The following is a 20,644-nucleotide window of genomic DNA, read 5'->3' as shown; positions in this document are numbered from 1 at the left end:
CATATTTGTCTGTTGTATTCATAGCCATAAATTACAGTGAAATGAATCAACTTGAGGCCACTGAAACCATTTCCCTGAACCCATTAACAATGCCAATATACATTATAAACAAGTGGCAAAGATGATTACAAAGCACTGTTCAAAATAAGTGTTACTTGCCTTTAAGAAGACATATACAGTATATAAATCTAACTACTGGGTGATTATTCTCTGCAAAACACAGATCTCATACATATTTTTTCAAGATCTCTGTATAGAGATTGAGAAACAATAACCAACTCAATAGCAACAAGCCTCCCTGACACCCAAAATGAGTTTTTGAAATACCATTTCTTTTTTTTTTTTGTCTTTTTCGTGACCAGTAAGGGGATCGCCACCCGTGGTGTGGTGTCGCCCGCACCGCACTCAACCAGTAAGCGCACCGGCCATTCCTACATAGGATCCTGCTCCGGACCTGCGGCGGGAGCGTCGCTGCGCTCCCAGCACCACACTCTCCCGAGTGCGCCACGGGTCGGCCCTTGAAATATACCATTTCTTACTAAAAGAAATCAGGGCTCTTTGTGGAGAAATGGCTAATTCCAGGTATGAGCAGAAAACATTCAAAATGAGCCTAAAATATCTTGTTATACTATATATCAAGAAAATACTCAAAGACCACTGCACTCATGTCAAAAGGACTCAGGAGCCAACTTGAAAGGGTTCCCACTACCCAAAGATGGGATAATAAAAGCTTAAAAAATAATAATTACAACTTATTGAAACCCATCAACTATGTTCCAATACATGAGTTTGTAATATTTTTTTTAAAACACACAACTAATTTATAACTAACTTATCTTACTAACTTAAATGGGAACTAACTCATTATTTTGGAAACTGGTAAAGTGAAAGAATTAAGCATTTATCCAGCTTTTCTACATGAACTGTACCGCTGTCTAACCAAATAGTAGATGAGCGGAAAAGGGTCTCTTTTAAAAGTATTTAAACCAATAACTTAAAAATAAATGACAGAATTAAAATATATATCACCATTTTGTCACCCCTAATAAATAAATGAATCAAGATGTTTAGTATCAACAGCTACTAATATCACAAAAAGATCAGATATTATGTGCCTCCTGATGAAAGAGCACACCATCACTCATAGTCTTGCCCAAAATATCAAACATGAGTTTGATCAAGCCTCTGGACCCAGCTGTCCATTTGCAAGACATACAGAGGGGAGAGGAACAAGCTGAACTGCATCACTGATATGCAATTGGCAAAATCCAGACTTTAAAACAGGGACAAATGCTCCAGGTTCTTCAATAGATAAACTGTAAAGAAACTAAAGGACAGAGGGAAAAAACATTTTTTTTTAAATGGGCAAGACTAAGCTACAATGTCCATGAATGCACATTCAAGTGATAAAACTATAATTATATGCAAGGAAGTGATTATTATAAAGTTAAGATGCCATTACTTAGGTGGAAGGGAAGAAACTGGCATTGGGGTGGAGATACAGAGGGGGCTTCTGGCGTTTCTGTAAGTTGCAAGGGTATTCTCTCCATAATCAGTCATCCAACAATACATTTATTTTATATGATTTTCTGAATTTGCATTTTTTATTTAAAAAGCTTTTAAAAATAACAGTATTATAGCAACCACTTACATTCTATATACAGAACACACTGTATTCTATATTTTACAGATATTACCACCTTTATCCAAATAACCCTCAAGGGTATACACTATCTCCGTTTTTCAGAAGAGAAGATCTTAAGCAAGTTGCCCATAGTCACAGAATTACTAGGGGAGAGCCAAGATTCAAATCCAGAGAAATGACTCACTCCAAAACCATTCTCTTAATGACTATGCTCTACTGATTCCCAGTTATTCATTCATTCAAGAAATATTTTTTAGGGGGGGTAAAAAAAAAAAAAAGAAAAGAAACATTTTTCACCTACTAAATCATCTAACCAGGTGTTAAAGATGCAGAGGGGAGTTTATGCCTTCATGGAGTTCAAGGGTTAATGAAAACGACAAGTAATTTCAAATGAGTATAAAGTTACAATTGTAATAAGTACAATGAAGGAGTGATATACAGTGCCATGAAAATACATAAAGTTGGAAGATAGAGAAAGCTTCTCTGCAGAAGTGATGACAGGTCTAAAGGAAGAGAAGTTAACTAGGTAAAGGAAGAAGCAGAGTGTTCAAGGCAGGGGAAACAACATATAAAGTCCCCACAGTCAGAAAGAGCTTGGCACTCTGAGGACTGAGGATGCAGCACAAAGAATGAAGGTAATTAGGACAGGAGATTAAGCCAGAGGACTAAGAAGAACAACAGGAAGCTGCTGAAGGGTTTTAATTAAACATGTTGCTGAAGAGGGATTTGATTATGCTTGCATTTTTGAAATAATCAATTAAAGGGGGAGCCAACATGGAGGTAGAGAGACCTATTGAAAAGTTGTTGCAGTCATCTAGGAGGAACATGATAGCTGGGATCAGGCAGAAGAGATGGAAAGAAGTAGATGGATGCATGGTACTCCAGAGGTAAGAAGACAAGGACTTGATGGTGGAATGCATATGTGGTGTGAGAAGATGTCAAGAAGGGCTCTTAGGCTTCTGGCTGTGGGACTTGTCTTTCAGAGATACTAGTCACTGACACAGGAACAAGAGGAATGGAGGTGCTGATCACAAGATGTCCTGCACTCGAGATTCAGGTATCACTGGGACTGCCAAGTGGGAATGTCAAGTTAGTAAGTCGAATAAACGAGTCTGAGGCCCAAAAAGAGATCTGAGACTGAGGAATAAATCTCTAAGTTCTCAATGTAGAGATGTTTACTGTAGGAGGCTCAAGGGTGAGACTGCCAAAGAGTAAGAGAATAAGTGAATGAGGCTTCAAGAATGACTAAAATTCAAATCTGGAAAATAAACCAACTTCCTGAGCTATCTAGGGATCAAAAATCTCTAAAGGAGAAAGGGATAGTGAAACAAAAAAAAAATCAAAAGGAAAAATATGAGATTAACAACTCTGCTTCAAGAAAAACACATGAAAATTTCTGGAACACTTAAGATGTTAATTTCATGTCTAATGTGTTGGCAAAGCCTGCAAACAGTCCTCAGGTATATATTTGTATGTACTGATTTATTTGCATAGGAGGAAGAGGCCTTCTGGGAGGTGGCTGCATGTACGGGCTCGAGGCCAGAGACTAGAGAAAGCCCTAGCTTGATCCCAGGGGCTGGTCTGAGCCAGATGGAGAGAGAAGCCACAGTTAGAAAGAAGAGGCTATCTTCCAGGAAATACAAATGGGCATAAGCTCCACAGCTTCCATTACAAGGTGAACAACTGTTTTAAACACATCTGAGTAAGAAAAACAGGACTGCACTGCCAGCTTTTATAAAACATATAATGTGGCTATGGCTCAGAGAAAAAAAAAGAAAAGGACAAAGTACACCTTTGGGGTATTTGAGGTAGTAGTCACCAGAAGGAATGTGCTTTTTCACAGGCTTGCAGTGGTGGCACAGCCCAGAAGCCTCTCTCAAGTGCTTTGCAGGCACCAAGAATAGAACATAAGTGAGCTTATTCACAAATATATGAGACACAGCCTAAGGACTCCAAGAAATGTCCGGGTGGTGGTAAAGAACGAGGTAGTAGTACTGCAAGAAGATGAGGTTCTGTATAAGCAGATAGGAGCAAACACCTATAAAATTTTAGATACTGGGCCGGCCCGTGGCTCACTCGGGAGAGTGCGGTGCTGATAACACCAAGGCCCCGGGTTCGGATCCCATATAGGGATGGCCGGTTCGCTCACTGGCTGAGCGTGGTGCTGACAACACCAAGTCAAGGGTTAAGATCCCCTTACCGGTCATCTTTTAAAAAAATAAATAAATAAATAAATAAAAATAATAAAAATTTAGATACTGCTATTTCATGTGAACTTATACATACAGGTGGGTGAGAACTACAGAAATTCAGATTACTTTAGAAATGAATATTTATAAAAATTTATCTAATTTTCCAAGAGGTGCATTCTACACTAAAAAAGAAAGCTTATTAAATAGATTCTAGTAGCCTAAACAAGTTCATGTGTCCTAACCTAAAATTGCACAATTCATTCCCTTTCTCCCCCTCGGTCTCAAAGGCATTTTACTTGGAGTTACAATACTCATTTTTCTTTAAATATAGCTCGCAGCTACTCGTGCATGGAAATGCCAGGCTGACAAAGGTACCACACGGTACAGTAGCTAATAAGTGTGGGCTTGCCCCAGGGGCAGAGCGGGCATATCGCACACTCCTAGCTACATTCTCCCAAAGCAGCACCTGAGCTGAAAAATCCACCAAAATACACCCACACAGCTCCACTGCGCTTGGAAAAACTATGGAAGCATACACCCCAGGACTAAAACAAGGTGTGACCTGGAATTGAACCCAGGCCCTCAGGGTATTCAGGAGACACCCTGAGAAGTGTTGCCCACTTACACCTGTCGGACAACAAAGGGTAAAAACCTAAGTTCCAAGTCCACAATTTTTTTTCTTTCACAAATAAAGTTGCAATTAAAAAATAACAATAATAATAATAATAACCAGCAAGTTTGTATGCAATCATTTTAATACTGATAGCCTTCCACAGACACTATTCATTTTCTGTAGCCTGAACCCTCAGCACCAAACTTGCTGAGTCACCTTCTTAGGACAACTGTGTGTACCATCCTGACTACAAGGAATCACACATTTTAAGGAATCTAAGGCACTTCCTACCCCCAAAATGATTTGGTTGGGAAATGAAACCTAACAATATTTTTAAGAAGGTAACATTCAGTTACCAACGTGACATCACAGTATGCTCCAAAAGCAAAAGGAGCTTAAGATTCAAGAGAGTTATAAATAAATCCCCTGGGAATAACTAGAATTAAGGCTCCAAACAGAATGTTCAAGTTTAGAGATTTCAGTCTTCACATTTGTGTATAAACAGTGAGACCCTTCAGTTTGAGGCTGAGGGCTTATTGTTTAAACAAAAGAAAAGTTAGGACACCCAAGAACATTCTTGAACCTATCTGTAATGATAACTAACAATAACAATATCAATTAAAAATTCCACTAATTCTTGAAATTACTGCCTCATTTCTCCATTCACAGCTTCACTAATTCTCACTTTTTATCACTGCAACTACAGTATTTTTCTTTAAGTTCACCCCAATCACATTTCTATTTTACATTTATAAAGCCCAGCTCTGATGCTATAAGCCTTGTGCTCAGAAAAAGCTGATAGCAATAGCTGCCATACCTGAAGACTAAAATCCAGTTCTACTCTCTGATTTGAGGACTTCCACAACCTGGCCAAAACTATTTTTCCAATACCTAGGTCCTATGATTCATCTCATATACTTACTGGCAAATCAAATCTCAAATGTTACATGTACTCTGTCTCTAAAATTTTTTATTCTTTTTTTTTTTTTTTTATAAATTATGAAAACACATATTGCTTCCTTTAGATAGCTTTGCTAAATTCAAATGCACATGTTCCTTATTTCCTCAGACACATTTGCTGTTTTTTGGTTAGTATTTTTTTGTGTCCCAGGTTTAATCACGTTTTGTATCTTCCCACTTTAGTTATTACTATTCATACATAACTTCATCTTATGTTTACTAAACTTAAAAAATATTCCTTCATAACAGAATATAGTTTTCCTTATGTGTGTAATTACTGTTCATAAATCAAGAGATTATAGTATCAAAAACTTCTTTTTGAATACATATTTGTATTTGCTTTTATGTATGTAAAATATATCTGAAAGAATAAACAGCAACTATTGATAGTGGCTGCCTATAGGAAAGAAACGTTTTTTTCACTGTATGCCTTTCCATATGCTTTGGTTGTTTTAACCATACGATTTTATAACCTATGCAAAAATTAAGTTAAAATATTATGAATAGCCTGAATTTTAAAGTAAAACAACTCTTACACCACAAAAGTTAGGTAGTATTCCATGATTTAAATGGTTTTCAAAAAGCCATCTGCCTCAAAAATATTTTTCACTTTGGCCACCATGTTTTAAATCCCCAACTTAAAATGCAAACAAATATTCTAAAGACAGTGAATATATTATGCCATTATCTATTATCAAATTGTTGAGGATTAGTTTATCACATTAGCATAGTAAAGGAAAGCCACAAAGAGGCTATGTACAATCTCCTTAATTCCTGTTTCTTTTCCTTTTCCCCTCAAGTAACTAAATTTTGTTTTACTCAAAGAACGTTTGTATTAGTAAAAGAACTCATTTAGGAATTCTAGAAGTCCAACCCAAGCCAACTAGAGCAGTTGACTGATGTGTGAATGTTCTTACTGTCTCTATAAACATCTGCCTCCCATCTAGTCTTCTCTATCAGTCTAATCTACTCAGCCTGAGAGTGCAGGAACAGGGAGTATTCTTGTCCATCTTTGAATCCTCCCCAACAATAAAAACAGTGCTATGTGCTTACAAAAAGCAATTATATAAGCTCTTAATGCCACTTACTGTTACAAGGCTCTGACCCTGCTCTAAGAAGCTATGGTTGAAATTTCAAATCTAAAAATGTTACATGAGCAGATGACATGATCCTATACATAGAAAAACCTAAAGACAGGCCGGCCTGTGGCTCACTCAGTAGAGTGCGGTGCTGATAACACCACGGCCACGGGTTCGGACTCTATATAGGGATGGCTGGTTTGCTCACTGGCTGAGCGTGGTGCTGACAACACCAAGCCAAGGGTTGAGATCCCCTTACTGGTCATCTTTTATTTTTTTTTTACCGGTCATCTTTTTTTTTAAAAAAAAAAAAGAAAGAAAAACCTAAAGACTACCAAAAAACTCTTAGAGCTGATAAACTATTTCAGTAAAGTCGCACGATACAAAATCAACATACAAAAATCAGTAGCATTTTAGTACTCCAAGAATGAGCTAGCAGACAAAGAAAAAGAAAGCAGGCCCATTTACCACAGTCACCAAAAAAAAATAAAATACCTAGGAATCTATTTAACCAAGGAAGTGACAGATCTCCACAATAAGAACTATAAATTGCTGCTGAAGGAAATTAAAGAGGACAGAAAAAGATGGAAAGACATTCCATGCTTTTGCATTGGAAGAATTAACATTGTGAAAATGGCAATAATACCCAAAGTGATCTACAGGTTCAATGCAATCCCCATCCAATTACCAATGACATTCTTCACAGAAATAGAAAAAACAATCCGAACATTCATATGGAACAACAAAAGACACCAAATAGCTAAAGCAATCCTGAGCAAATAAATAAATAAATAAAGCCAGAGGTATTACACTACCTGATTGCAAATTATACTACAAAGCTATAGTAATCAAAGGAGCATGGTACTGGCATAAAAACAGACACTCAGACCAATGGAACGTAATAGAGAACCCAGAAATCAACCCACATATTTACAGCCAAATGATAACTGACAATGGCAACAGGAGCATACACTGGGGAAAGGACAGCTTCTTCAATAAGTGGCTCTAGGGAAACTGGACATCCGTAAGTAGAAGAATGAAACTAGACCTGTCCTTATTGCCATATATCAAAACCAAGTCAAAATGGACTAAAGACATATATAAGACCTGAAACTATAAAACTACTAAAAGAAAACACAAGGGAAACACTTCAGGAAGTAGGACTGGGCAAAGACTTTACGAACAAAACCCCAAAAGCCCAGGCAACAAAAGAAAAAATAAATGGGATTATATCAAACTAAAAAGCTTCTGCACAGCAAAAGAAATAGTTAACAGAGCAAAAAGACAATCTACAGAATGGAAGAAAATAAACATCCGATTAAGAAATGGACAAAGGCACTGAATAGGGATTTCTCAAAGAAAGATATAAAAATGTCCAGACACAAGAAGAAATGCTCGACATCACTAAGCACCAGGTAAGTGTAATCAAAACCACATTGAGATACACCATCTCATGCCAGTTAGACTGGCTATTATCAAAAAGACAGAATAACAAATGCTGGCAAGAATATGAAGAAAGGGGAACCCTCCCACACTGTTGGTGGGACTGTAAATTAGCACAGCCATTATAGAAAGCAGTAATGGAGCTTCCTCAAACAAGTACAGATAGAACTGCCATTCGATCCAGCAATCCCACTGCTGGGTATATACCCAAAGGAAGGGAAATAGGCAGGTCGAAGGGACACCTGCACTCCCATGTTTATCGCAGCTCTATTTACAATAGCTAAGAGTTGAAATCAACCTACATGTCCTTATCCAGACCACTGGATAAGGAAAATGTGGTATGTATACACAATGGAATATTATTCTGCCATAAAAAGAAATGAAATTCTGCCACTCACAGCAATATGGAAGAACTTAGGCCACCAGAGGTGGGAAAGGGGAAGGGAGACGGGTGTTAGGGGGAAATTGGTAAAGGGCCACAAAAAATGTTTACACTGTGTAGTGATAAAATAACCTTTAAAAAGAGTAAAAAAATAAAAATGTTAGTTGCATACTTAAATTTGTTCTCATCAAAATCCATGTACTGAGAGCATACTATGTACCTGGCACTGGCACTTAGCAACTAACTAGACAGAAAATTATCTAACAAGATCAGAATAGGAGATATGTAGCAGATACTCAGTAAATGCTTATTAATCAGATTTGATGAACTTCTTGAAATTTTCTATCAGGCTAAACACTGAAGTCTTTCATTAATGTTTTCTTCACATGGCAATGGCCCTTGGTTTCCCAAATGCTACTAAGCATCCAACTTTTGTGGACTTTCTTGTATCAGCCCTCTAATCCTTATTAAATGCTTATTTATTTTTTAATTTATGGGATGTAAATCAGGAAGTATATAGAAAGCTACAGTGTAAAAGGAAAGAAAAACCCACAGACATATTCTCCTCTTTTCCATTATGAGATGAACTTTGAATTGGTGGTCTAGTAATAACAAGTTTTTATGAACTATTGATTCACTCTTGCCCTATTTCTTTTGCTACTGAATTGGTTGTTGAATCAAGTGCTAGGGTCAAGTAATGTAGAAGCTCAGATCCAGGTGAGTTAACTGGCCTGACAACAGACCAAACAACAACCTTGAACAAGGAACACCACATTATGACAGCCCACTCGCTTAGCTATCACACACCAAGAGTAGGCTGGCCCCATAGCATCACAGCTCTAGTCTGCTGACCTGCAAAAATCCAGGTTTTTCTAAAGTGGAGCCCAGATATCAACTGTAAAGACTTTAACATCAACTTTTAGGATCTTACACAAAAGCTTAGTTTTTATCTGGGATGAAAATTATTTTTACTACTTTAATCAACAGTGATTCCCGCCCAAGAAAAATCAAAATCTGTGCACATTGGAAATGCCCAATAAATACCAGATTAACTGGAGGGGAAAAGCACTAAATTAGTGACTACAAATGGACATCATTTTCTTCATTAACTTCAGCATACACTTCTTGAGCTACTACTAGGTGCAAGGGATAACAAAAAGTGTCAATCATAGGTCCCAACCGCAGGGAGTTTACAATTGATAACTACAGTGAATCATTCGGAAGCATTTGAACAACTCTAGACATGATAACAACTTTTTCCTTTTAGTTTTGGCTTCTCTAATTACTTATTTTAAACAGTTCATACATTTTTTTTCTTCTACAGAAAGAAGCCAAGAAGAAAAAAAGGGGAAGGATAGATAAAAGGATGGATCCCACTAACATGCCTAGCTCACACCAGAAGAATTCAAAATGTATAAGAATAAATGAGGATTATTTTCTTCATGCTGAATACAAATTTCAGTACTAAAGTAGTCACTGTTATCCTAAGACACTCCATTTGGTTAACTGCTAAACAGCCTGTACCCCCCCCCCAACGTTAGGTGATACGTGTGATCTAACTCATACTCCCGCAGACTGACAGATATTCTATACTACACCACATGCTTATGCTTCCCACCCATTCATTCATAAAGAAGGGAACATTATAAAAACCCACACAAATTATTGGAAATACAGCACAACTAGAGACTTGAGTAAATAGCACCATACTATCAAGAAAATATAATTTTATATGAATAACATGAATTTCAATTCTAAATAACACAGAAAGTAATTTCCTAATGCACTTATTTTCTTATTTAAAGATATTGCAGGAATTCAAGTAAAAAAAAAAAAAGTGGCCATTGATTACTTTCCTTATATTATACTTCACCTCTTCTATTACCTGAAATCTTCTATTAGTATAACCTGAGAGATTATAGGTGCTGCTTCATTTTTCCTGTCACATTTAAAGTACTATTTTCTCTAATTCCTCTACTATACTGTCTTTCTAGATGACAATCCAAGTTTTGCCCACCCAGAGGTGTGAGTGAGCTGGAAGATTTGGGGAAATGTATTTTCCAAGAAACAGAATGGTAACCCACATCATGAGGCTTCCAAGGCCCTCAGAGGTGAACTGCAACACTGACTTTGACCCTGACCTCACTATCCACACTTCCTTTCCTCACCTATTGTCACTCTTAATCACTTAACTCTTCAATACTTTTTGTTTCATAAGCATTTATAACTATCCCAAAGTATCCCATGTATTTGTCTATTGTCTGGTTCCCCACAAGAATATAATCTTCAGAGAGAAGGCTTTCATGTATCTTGTTGATTGAACCCCAGCTTCCAGAGTAGTACGAGGGAACTTCAAAAAATTCATAGAAAAAGATTCTTATTATCTTTTAATTCCATTTTTCCACTAACTTTCTGAAGTGCCCTAGTACCTGACTCATACGAGATGCTCAAGAAATATGTACTGAATTAATTATTACTTCCTACAATATCAAAAATTGGGATATCTTTTTATAGATCAATAAACCAACTAGTAAAATCTAGGGTTATTGCAGAAAAAAAGCAAAAGGAAAAACATCTATCTGCTTACCAACGCTTGCTAAATTAGATATGAAAAACGCAAACTATGTGAAGGTTTTTAAGAGAAATAAACATTACTAATTTGAGACTCCTTATGAATACAACAGTTTCTTTTTCCTTAGTATACTGAATTGCTTATCACCCTCCTGAGTGAGGATGCCTGACTGCCTTACCTACAACCTTCTGCCATTATCTCAGCGCTGCATTCTGAACTGAAACTCAGTAAAGAGGAAATCTGATGGAGTGTGATGCTTTTTTACAACGGAATAAGCAGGTCTTATCACAAGCGAATACAAACCCTAGGGACAATGGTCACTCTAACAAATATTCTTATGAAGTTAAGCCACTGCCATTTCCCTTTCCCCAAAGTGCTTGGACAATTTCAGTTTAATGACGGTATCATTCAGTCAAGCTGTGAGCGTCGAGCTACGATCGAATAAAGTTCCTTTTAAAAGATTGAGATGAGAGGTAGAAAAAGGAGCGGGTTCAGCACTGAAACAAGAGAAGAGCTCATTTAAAAGACTGTTCTTTCCTATATTCCCGAACCCCAGCCCTAATGTCCCCTACCTCACTGAGAACAGCCTTCCATTTACTGCAAACTACAGTGATTTCTGACGTCCCCTCTCTAAATCACAGAAACCAGCCAAGACTGCACTTACTTATCAACATGGTGGAAGAAGACAGGATGTTGTGATGAGAAGTGTCCCCGGGCTTGGGTGTGAGGTACCGGGTGGGTGACCTAACTTTCCTCGTCGGTAAGTGGTCATAAAGTTGCCTCCCACCCCGAGAACGGTTAGAAGAACCAAACACGATAACCAACACAGAGTGCACCGCCTGCGCACAGCGAACGCTCGGTTCCCCTTCCTTCCGCTCACCACCTGCACAGCAGCCCCGAAGATCTGGAATGATTATCTGGCTCTCAAGGTTGGGACGGCTGATGGCTGCTGAGGAGCCACAGAGCCGAATATCGTGCATCTGGGCAAACCCCACGGCGCCCGGAGCCCGCCGCCCATGGGGGCCGAGGGAACGCTCATGTCTACCCGCCGGGCCCACACTCCTCAGCCCCATTTTTGTCCGGCTTCCAGCCTGGAGGAGAGGAGCCGGGGCCGACGAGGAGGGCCACGCCGCGTCCCCCGGGGGCTCCGGGAGCGGGCGGCTCGCACCGGAAGCGGGGAGGGCCGGCCGACACAACAGGTAAAATAACTTGCTCAACATTACAAAGCTGAAAAATATCAGAGCTGCGATTTGGTTATCACGCCATGTGGTCTAGCTTCAGAGCTTGTGCAGTTAACCACTGTGCCTTGGTGCTTCCTAAAAACTCTGTGATTTAGTCATCCCATATTACAGAGGAGAAAAAACAGGGTTTAAATTAATAAGCCTAAGACCTGTATTACATGCTTAAAAGTATTGTTACTTTGTGAGAACCATGACACTTTAACAGCCCCCTGACAAGTTAGATTATAAATGTCAGTAAAGGGGAAATTCGTCTGACATTTATTGAGAGCCTATGTCTGTAACTCTTAAGACCATGATCTTTCCAATACATTAGTATATTATTCTCAAGAGTAATGCAGATCTAGAGAAATATAAACCAATGATCCGAAAACTACCTCGAGGCACATGCTATGCTGTTGCTAAATCAACATCGACACTTTGCACATTTACTTAACCAACATAGTCACTGAGAGGTGAGGTAAAATAAAGGAATGTGGTGGTTAATTTTAGGTGTTAACTTGACTGGGATAAGGATTACCTAGAGAATTGATAAAGGATTATTTCCGGGTGTGCCTCTGAGGGTGTTTCCAGAGGAGATTGGCTAAGTCAGTGGACTGAGTGGCGAAGATCCACATTCAGTGTGGGTGGGCACCATCCAATCAACTGGAAGCTGGGATAGAACAAAAAGGCAATTTCTTCTCTCTTCTCCTGTGCTTGGACACCAGAACTCCAGGTTCTACAGCTTTTGGACTCCAGTGGCCCCCCGTGGTTCTCAGACCCTTCAGCCTCAGACTAAGTTATACCATTGGCTTTCTTGGTTCTATGATCGCACATGGACTGAGTCACACTATCAGCATCCCAGGGTCTCCAGATTGAAGACAGCCCGTCCTGAGACTTCTCAGCCTCCATAATCATGTGAGCAAATCACTATACTAAGTTCCCTCTCATGTATCTAACTACATCTATTTCTACAACTCCTATTGGTTCTCTCTGGAGAACCCTAATACACCTTCCATTCTGTTTTTCCTCTATCATAATGTAATGTGCAATCAGAGGAAAACAGGTCACAACACTGAAAAATATTCCATTTTATTTCTATACCCCCACATTTTGTTTCTCTATTTGTTGATAGGGACTTGGATTTTTTCCCCCTTTTTTTTTTTTTTTTTGTCTTTTTTTCATGTCCGGCAATGGGATCGCAACCCTCGGTACTGCGCCCGCCCCTCGCTCAGCCAGTGAGCGGGAACCGGTCTGTATGTGGGATCTGAACCCTCGGCGGGAATGCCACCGCACTCCCAAGCGGCGCACTGTAGCAGTGCGCCACTGGGCCGGCCCGTTTCCACCTTTTGACTATAGTGAATAATGCTATGAACATGGGTGTACAAATATCTGTTTGAGACCCTGCTTCAATTCTTTTGGGTATATATCCAGAATTGAATTGCTCGGTCATTTTAAAATTTTTTCAAGGAAATGCCATACCATTTTTCCACAGTGGCTGCACTATTTTACATCCCCACAAGCAGTGCACAAGAATTTTAACCTCTTCATATCCTTGCCAACCTTTGCTATTTTCTTTTTTGGCAGCTGGCCAGTACAGGGATTGAACCCTAGACCTTGGTGTTTTCAGCACCACGCTCTAACCAACTGAGTTAACCAAGCTGGTTATTTTCTGTTTTTTATTTTGATACTAGCCATTCTAGTGGATGTGAAATGGTATCTCATTGTGGCTTTGATTTGCATTTCCATAATGATTAATAATGTTGAGCATCTTTTCATGTGCTTATTGGCCATTTGCATATCTTTTTTTTGGAAATGTCCACTCAAGTCCTTTGTATAATAAACTTTTGACCAGAGAGTAGACAACTATCCCCTGGGAAGTAGTGCCAGCACAGTTTTATCAAGCAGAATTACATGAAATCCTTTATTTTAGCCATCAAAAACGACAGAGAAATGATTCTCCGTACTTCTTGATAATTAAGACCAACAAGTACAAAATGCATTGTTTAGAATGAAAATAGAAACAATTCCTTCCTGGGACTCCCTAGGATATAATTAAACCCAAACCTGTACTTCCTAACTTTCTTTGCACTTTCATGTAAACAATATTTATTGAGCACCTACTTTATTAAGTGGTTTAAAACAACACAGGGCTGAGCCCGTGGCCCACTCGGGAGAGTGTGGCTGGGAGCGCGGAAGCGCTACCGCCAGGGTTCGGATCCTATATAGGGATGGCAGGGGCGCTCACTGGCTGAGCCTGGTGCGGCCAACACCAAGCCAAGGGTTACGATCCCCTTACCAGTCACACACACATAAAAAAGGAGAAGTTATATTGCCCTTTTCTTTTATTCTTGTCCCGCTTTTCCAACCTTCCCCTCCAGATAGACTGAAAAACACTGAGGAACAAAAGCCAACCCATTTGTCTTAAGGTAGGATCATGCTGAATAGTCTCTAGTTGAGACCTCCAAAAAAAAAAAAAAAAAAAAAAAAAATACCCCCACAAATTTATTATCTTACACTTCTGGACGTCAGAAGTCTAAAATCAAGGTATTGGCAGGTCTGCATTCCTTCTGGGGGCTTAGGGGAGAATCCGTTCCCACTCCTTTTTATGCTTCTGAAGCTGCCTGCATTCCGTAGCTCACTGCCTCTTCCTCACATTACTCCAACCTCTCGCTTCTGTGCTCATAGCTCCTACTCCTGCCTTTGAGATGCTTGCCTCCCCTCTGTAAGGACCCTTTTGATTACATTTGGCTCACTGCATAAATCCAGGTTAATTTTTCTATTTTGATCCTTAATCACATCAGCTAAATCACGTTTGCCATATAAGGTAACATTTTCTTGTGTTCTGGGGATTAGGAAGCGGACATTTTTGGGGTGCCATTATTCTACCATTCCTATTATGTGCCTGAGAGGTCAACAGCGAGAAGTTACGGCATTCGGTATATTCTGCAGAAATCATTATTCTTCTTAGATTGTTAACTACCCACCTTGTTTACAAGTAGGTAGAGGGCTTTCTAATGTATTACTAGGCCCTGGCCCGTAGAACTAACTAGTTGTCTGAATGAACTTTGCTGATAGAAAATATCACAAAGACACGGCCGTCCTCCATTTTTATTATAGTTGTTTTGGTTAAAAACAAACAAACAAACCCAAACTACAAAATAATCAAAGCAGCTTTCCCTGTTAGCAGCTTTCCCTGTTATCCACGGTAACTAGGCCTACCCGTTGTGCCGTTGATCGTGGAGGTAAGAAGCGGTACCACATGGACGATGCACTGGGCACCAGAGGCTTGGACCAGCTCTTTTTTCACTTCCCCTCCCGTTCGTGAGTCCCGGACCTGTCCTGCCCTCGGCTGCACGTGGAGCCCCAGTCCAGTCCGCCCGTCAGCTTAGCGCGCGCTCTGTGACGCCAGCCCCGCGGAGTCGCGCACGGGCACGCGCTTGGCCACCGCCCACTTCCCGCCGTCGGTGCCGCTCGCTGCCGCCGCCTGCTTTCCCTTTCCGCTCTCTCCACTTCCGGAAGCTCGAGCCGCCAGGAGCCGCTTGCAGGAGCTGCGGGGACGCGCCGGCGCATGCGCGCGAGCGAGGGCCCGGAGGCCGCGGGCGCCCCACGAGAGGCTGTAGCGGCCTCGGCCGCCAGGTGAGCGGCGCGCGAGCGACCCCTTCCTCCCTGGCCTCTGCGCGCCCGCCTCCCCGCCCGTCCGTTCGGGATCCGTTTCCCCTCCCCGGCGCCCAGGCGGCGGCGAGCACTCGGGGTTGGTATAACGAAGCCTGCGCGGGAGCTTGGGAAGGCGGGCCCGCTTGGGCCCCCAGCCCTTCTCCGCCACCTCTCGGCCCGGCCAGCCCCTCGGCGGCGGGTGTAACCAAAACGGAAGCGTCCGAGCCCGCTGGCGGCGGGTCCGTGGGGCCGTCCGCACCCCCACCCGCCCTGGGCGGGAACGGCTGGTCCTGCCCTCTAGACGCGTTCTTGGTGGAGTGCGGGTTGGGGTCGACTCTGAATTGAGATGTGTTTGCGACCGGGGCCCGGGCTTTGACCACTGCCGCCCACTGCCGCCGATTGAATTCTGTCATCTTCTACCTCCCGGGGTCGCCAGGGGGTCGTAGACCGAGCCTCGAGTTCCTGGAAAACAGGTGTTTACTGTGGGCCGAGATTTCCCCGTACCCAGCTGGGTGTCTTCTTGGGGACCTATTATATATCTAACTCTAAATTGTAATGTCACAGTAACAAATGATAGTTTAGAATATGCCAGAATCTTTTTTGTGTATTTTCCTGATATATCGTAAAAGCACTAATATTTCTGTTGCTGGCTCTGCATGAGCTGTACAAATGGTAGTGTCCAGGTGACTTCCAGGCAGCTTTGGCAAAAGCCTGCCTTGAGCACTAGAGGGTTCTTACGGTCTAATGAACTATCATTCAATTTTACCCTTTCCCAATGTGTTGTAGAGAAAACTGCCTTGTTAAGCCACCATTTTTCATATTTATTCTCTAAGTTGAATCTCACTAACTTTGAAGTAAATGTTATCAAAGGGATTGTTTGGTAGATGGGATTGTTGGATAAATTTTCCTGTAAATTAAATCTCCTGGGTGTTTAAATCTTTACATATGGAACTAAATTTAAACTTGAAAAGTCTCCCAGGCACTGGCTGTGCACCCCCTCTCATGAACTGTGACCACTTAGGGAGGCAGATGACTTACAACTATTGTGGACCAAATGACTGTATGTACCATGGAAGTGAAGATAAAGGGATATGCTGGGGGACACCATCAAGGAAGCTATGTTGGAAAGGAGTTGTTTTTTCTGCCTAAGTAGCTAGCAAAGAGCAGAAGCAAGACTCAGTCTTGTCTCCATGTTCCTTCATGGGATAAACATTCTTTGAATGACTGATATTTGTCAGGTCCTTCTTTAGGCACTGGAGTTGATAAAGATGAGCAAGACATTAAGAGCTCCCAGTCTGGTAAGGAGACAAGTGTTTGGGGTGGGGGTGGGGGCAGAATTCTTCCTCTACTCTCTTAGGTTCTGTATCTGGAGCCCTGGAAACTAAACTGACAGGACAGATTAACAGGAGAAAAGGCATAAAAATTTTATTTGATGTTAATTTTTACATGATATGGGGCCTTCCTAGAAAAGAAGTGAGACCCAAAGAAGTGGATAGGCTTGAGAGTTTATATGCCATTTTAAAGAATAGTAAATTGTGGAGACATGAATAGACAAAGAAAAAAGGGTTTTATGCCTTTTTCTTAAAACGGTAAACTGTGGTAAGGTAAATACAGTCATCCTTAGGTATCCTCAGGGCATTGGTTCCAGTACCTCTGTGGATACCAAAATTTGCAGATGCTTAAGTCTTTTATATAAAATAGTTACTGTTTTCATATAACCTGTGCATCCTCAGGTATACTTTAAACCATCTCTAGATTACTTATAATACCTAATATAATGTAAATGCTATGTAAATAGTTGTTACGCCGTATTGTTTAGAGAATAATGACAAGGAAAACTAGGTTGTACTTGTTTAGTACAGACGCAGCCCCATTTTCTTTTCCTGAATATTTTCGATCCATGGTTGGTTGAACGCACACATGCAGAACCCCTGAATATGGAGGGCCAACTGGATATGGGGTAACTAATGGGAAAAATGGAAAATAAGGGCTGTTGTAGCAGGGTTTATTTGTGCAGGTTCATCTCAGTGCCAACTTTGTCTTCATGGTCAAAAAACTTCTCTGGGAGGGGATTTATGGCAGTCTTCATTTCTCAGAAATTTCTCCGTTTAGTCAGATAAGGGAAGTTGTGCAAATGCCTCTTTCTGAAGCTTTTGATTCTCAATTGTCTTCAACTCAAAATGATCCTTATGCCAAAATGGCATATTTTGGGGTGGCATATTCTGATCTCCTTCACAAGCAAGGCAGGAAATTGTTAGCTGTGAAAAGCAAAGAAGTATCTGGAATCATTTGGCTTGTCGACAGACTTTGGGATTAAGACCTATTTCAGGGTTGGGAAAGATTATATCCTCCTAATGTATAAATTCCTTTTGCAGCATCCCGGTAAGTGGTAATACAATCTTTGCTCTAGCATATCAGGGTTCGTAATCTTAGAAAGTAGCCTGTTCTGTTTTTGAGCAGTTATGTTAAGCTCAGAACAGCTTTCTTATGCACTCCTGTCTTTTGCAAGTTCTACCTCTGCAACTAAAAACGACAAGTCTAAAATCTTTTTTCGTATCACAGCCTTCATATGAAAGTAACTTAGTAATTACTTTTACTCATCATGAGCTCTTTGTTCTGTAAACCATTAGTCATGACTTAGATTCTAGACTCTTCACCATAGACCCAGAATTAAATGCTTCATTCAAGAAGCCATTTGACCAAGCTGAATGTAATGTGACTTCTTAGACTATGTACTGCTATCCCCGTAAGACTTAAGAACATACTAGTTTTTTGGTTTACAAGTCATACGTTTGCTGCTTGGTAAGCTCCAAGTCTTTTTTCAACTGAACCTTCTTTTTAAGCTGGGGTCCTCATTGTACCTTCCCTCTTCACCTTCCTCTATTCTGTACCTGTGCTATTATTTTGGCTATTTCAGAATATCCCTCTCTGCGAGGTTTTTGGCTTATTAATCTTCCTCTGCTTGTTTCAATGTAGTGTAATGATTAAGAGCACTGACTCTCCACCCAGACTGCCTGTGTTCAAATCCTGACTACTTTCTAGTTGTGTGATCTTGAGCATTTCAACTGGCCATCTCAGTTTTCTTTTAGTCACAAATTTGATAAGCTTTGAAGTCATAAAAGGCATACTTGCCATAAACTAATAATTTAAATTGGTCAAGTTCCTTGAATTTGTTTCTTCATTCTTAATGTTAAGGAGGGTAAAATCTTTTCCTTTCAGGACTGTTGAAGAACTATAAGGGTAGGGATTGAGAAGAGTATTAGCCCTAACAAATATTATATGCCATATAGCATTATAAGGAACTTTACATACGTCTTGTTTAAGGTTATCAGGGATCACTAACAGAAATTCTTCTGTTATGTTATATACACAAAAGAGAAACATGCTGGAAACATTTCAAGTTTAGTGACTTCCAGAATTGTCACTCTCCTTGGCAGAAATACCTTTGGAATTCACTGCTGTCTTTGGATGGGGGATTTGGCCACAAGCTCAGATTGGGATGGGGGAGTCACTAATTAATTCAAAGTTTTAAATTCTTGTACCTATAGTAACACTTTTTAATTTACTTAGGGCTACTGGTTTACTTAGTTTGTGGTACCAATGAGATTTGTTCCAGTTTACTTTCTTAGAGGAGAACCGCTATGTGGCAAATATATCCAGCAAAATGTGTGGCAAAAACTGGTATCTATGTCTAATTTTAACTGTATAAACCACACTTTTTAGCAACAAACTGTTCCTAAAACCATATTGCTAACTAGGTCTCATTTTCCTTTTAAAAATCCCTGTGATAAGAGGGTTTGTTATCTTGCCCACTGTTGGCCATCATATAAATCATAGACACCACAATGTGTAAGAATAAAAAAAAAAATCTGTTTCTAGTCTTATGGAAGGACCATATTAAGAAGCAGAATAGAACAGTAGTTAATAAAATGCTACTTAAAGTATGCCTGCTTTAGAATCCTGGCTGTGCCACTTACTAGCTATGTGACTTTGGGCAAGTTGTTTCCTCATTGGCAAACAGGTATGATAAAACCTCTTAAAGTTGCACTTAGAACATTGCTAGCATACAGTTAAGTACTCACTACATTTAGCTGATAGTAGTAAAATAAATAACATATAGCACTAATATAAGTGAGACTGACTTATGCTAATAGTTTTGTTTATTTCCTTAAAATTTAAACATGTTTTTCTGAGGGATGCGGGTTGGACTGATTTCGATGATTGATTTGTTTTTAAAAGATTTTTTTTTAAACTAACTAGGAAAATTTAAGCTTTTCTATCAATATATTTATGAGTACTATCAAACAGAAACATTCAGTGGAATAGTTCCATGTCTGTTAATAAATATATGTAAAAATGTACTAGTTATGGGAAAAGCATTAATAGAAACATATCTCTTATGACTCAGTTAAATTATCCTTTCTTCATGCTTAACAATTCTTCATTTCCTCAGACTCTATTATCACCCATCTCTTATAATTTAATAATTTTCTCTGATTTTATTTATTTATTTATTTATTTACCTCAGACTCTATTATCACCCATCTCTTATAATTTAATAATTTTCTCTGATTTTATTTATTTTTATTTATTTATTTAACGGTGTTGCTCAGCTCAGCCATCGAGCACACCGGCCATCCCTACATAGGATCAGAACCCGCGGCCTCAGTGCCACCAGTGTCGCATTCTCCCGAGTGAGCCACGGGGCCAGCCCTAAATTATAACATTTCTTAAACTCTGGTTCCTGATTTATTCCAGTGTGGCCTTAATTCATTAGCAAAGGATAGTTGTCCTAGGCAATGTAATATTACGTATGACACTTGACACTGTCTCTAGGTACCACCCAAAGTTTAAACTTTCATTCCATCTTATTTGAATTATAGT

At 39.9% G+C, this 20,644-nt stretch overlaps 1 protein-coding gene across 1 annotated transcript in view; it reads right to left on the bottom strand.

Moving 5' to 3' along the window:
- The window catches only part of LOC103607187 (sorting nexin-25-like), a gene marked incomplete at its 3' end in the record, with an annotated part of 43,223 nt that extends 31,264 nt beyond the window's left edge, over positions 1-11,959 (bottom strand). Inside the window, exon 1 of the mRNA XM_008591723.1 lies at positions 11,551-11,959. Within this exon, the coding sequence (XP_008589945.1) occupies positions 11,551-11,959 (409 nt within the window). The remainder of the gene's footprint in view (positions 1-11,550) is intronic.
- Positions 11,960-20,644: the final 8,685 nt, after the last annotated feature.

The sequence above is a fragment of the Galeopterus variegatus genome, unplaced genomic scaffold, assembly GCF_000696425.1.
Source record: "Galeopterus variegatus unplaced genomic scaffold, G_variegatus-3.0.2 Scaffold7218, whole genome shotgun sequence".
NCBI lineage: Eukaryota > Metazoa > Chordata > Mammalia > Dermoptera > Cynocephalidae > Galeopterus > Galeopterus variegatus.
This window is presented reverse-complemented; position numbering and strand designations above follow the sequence as displayed.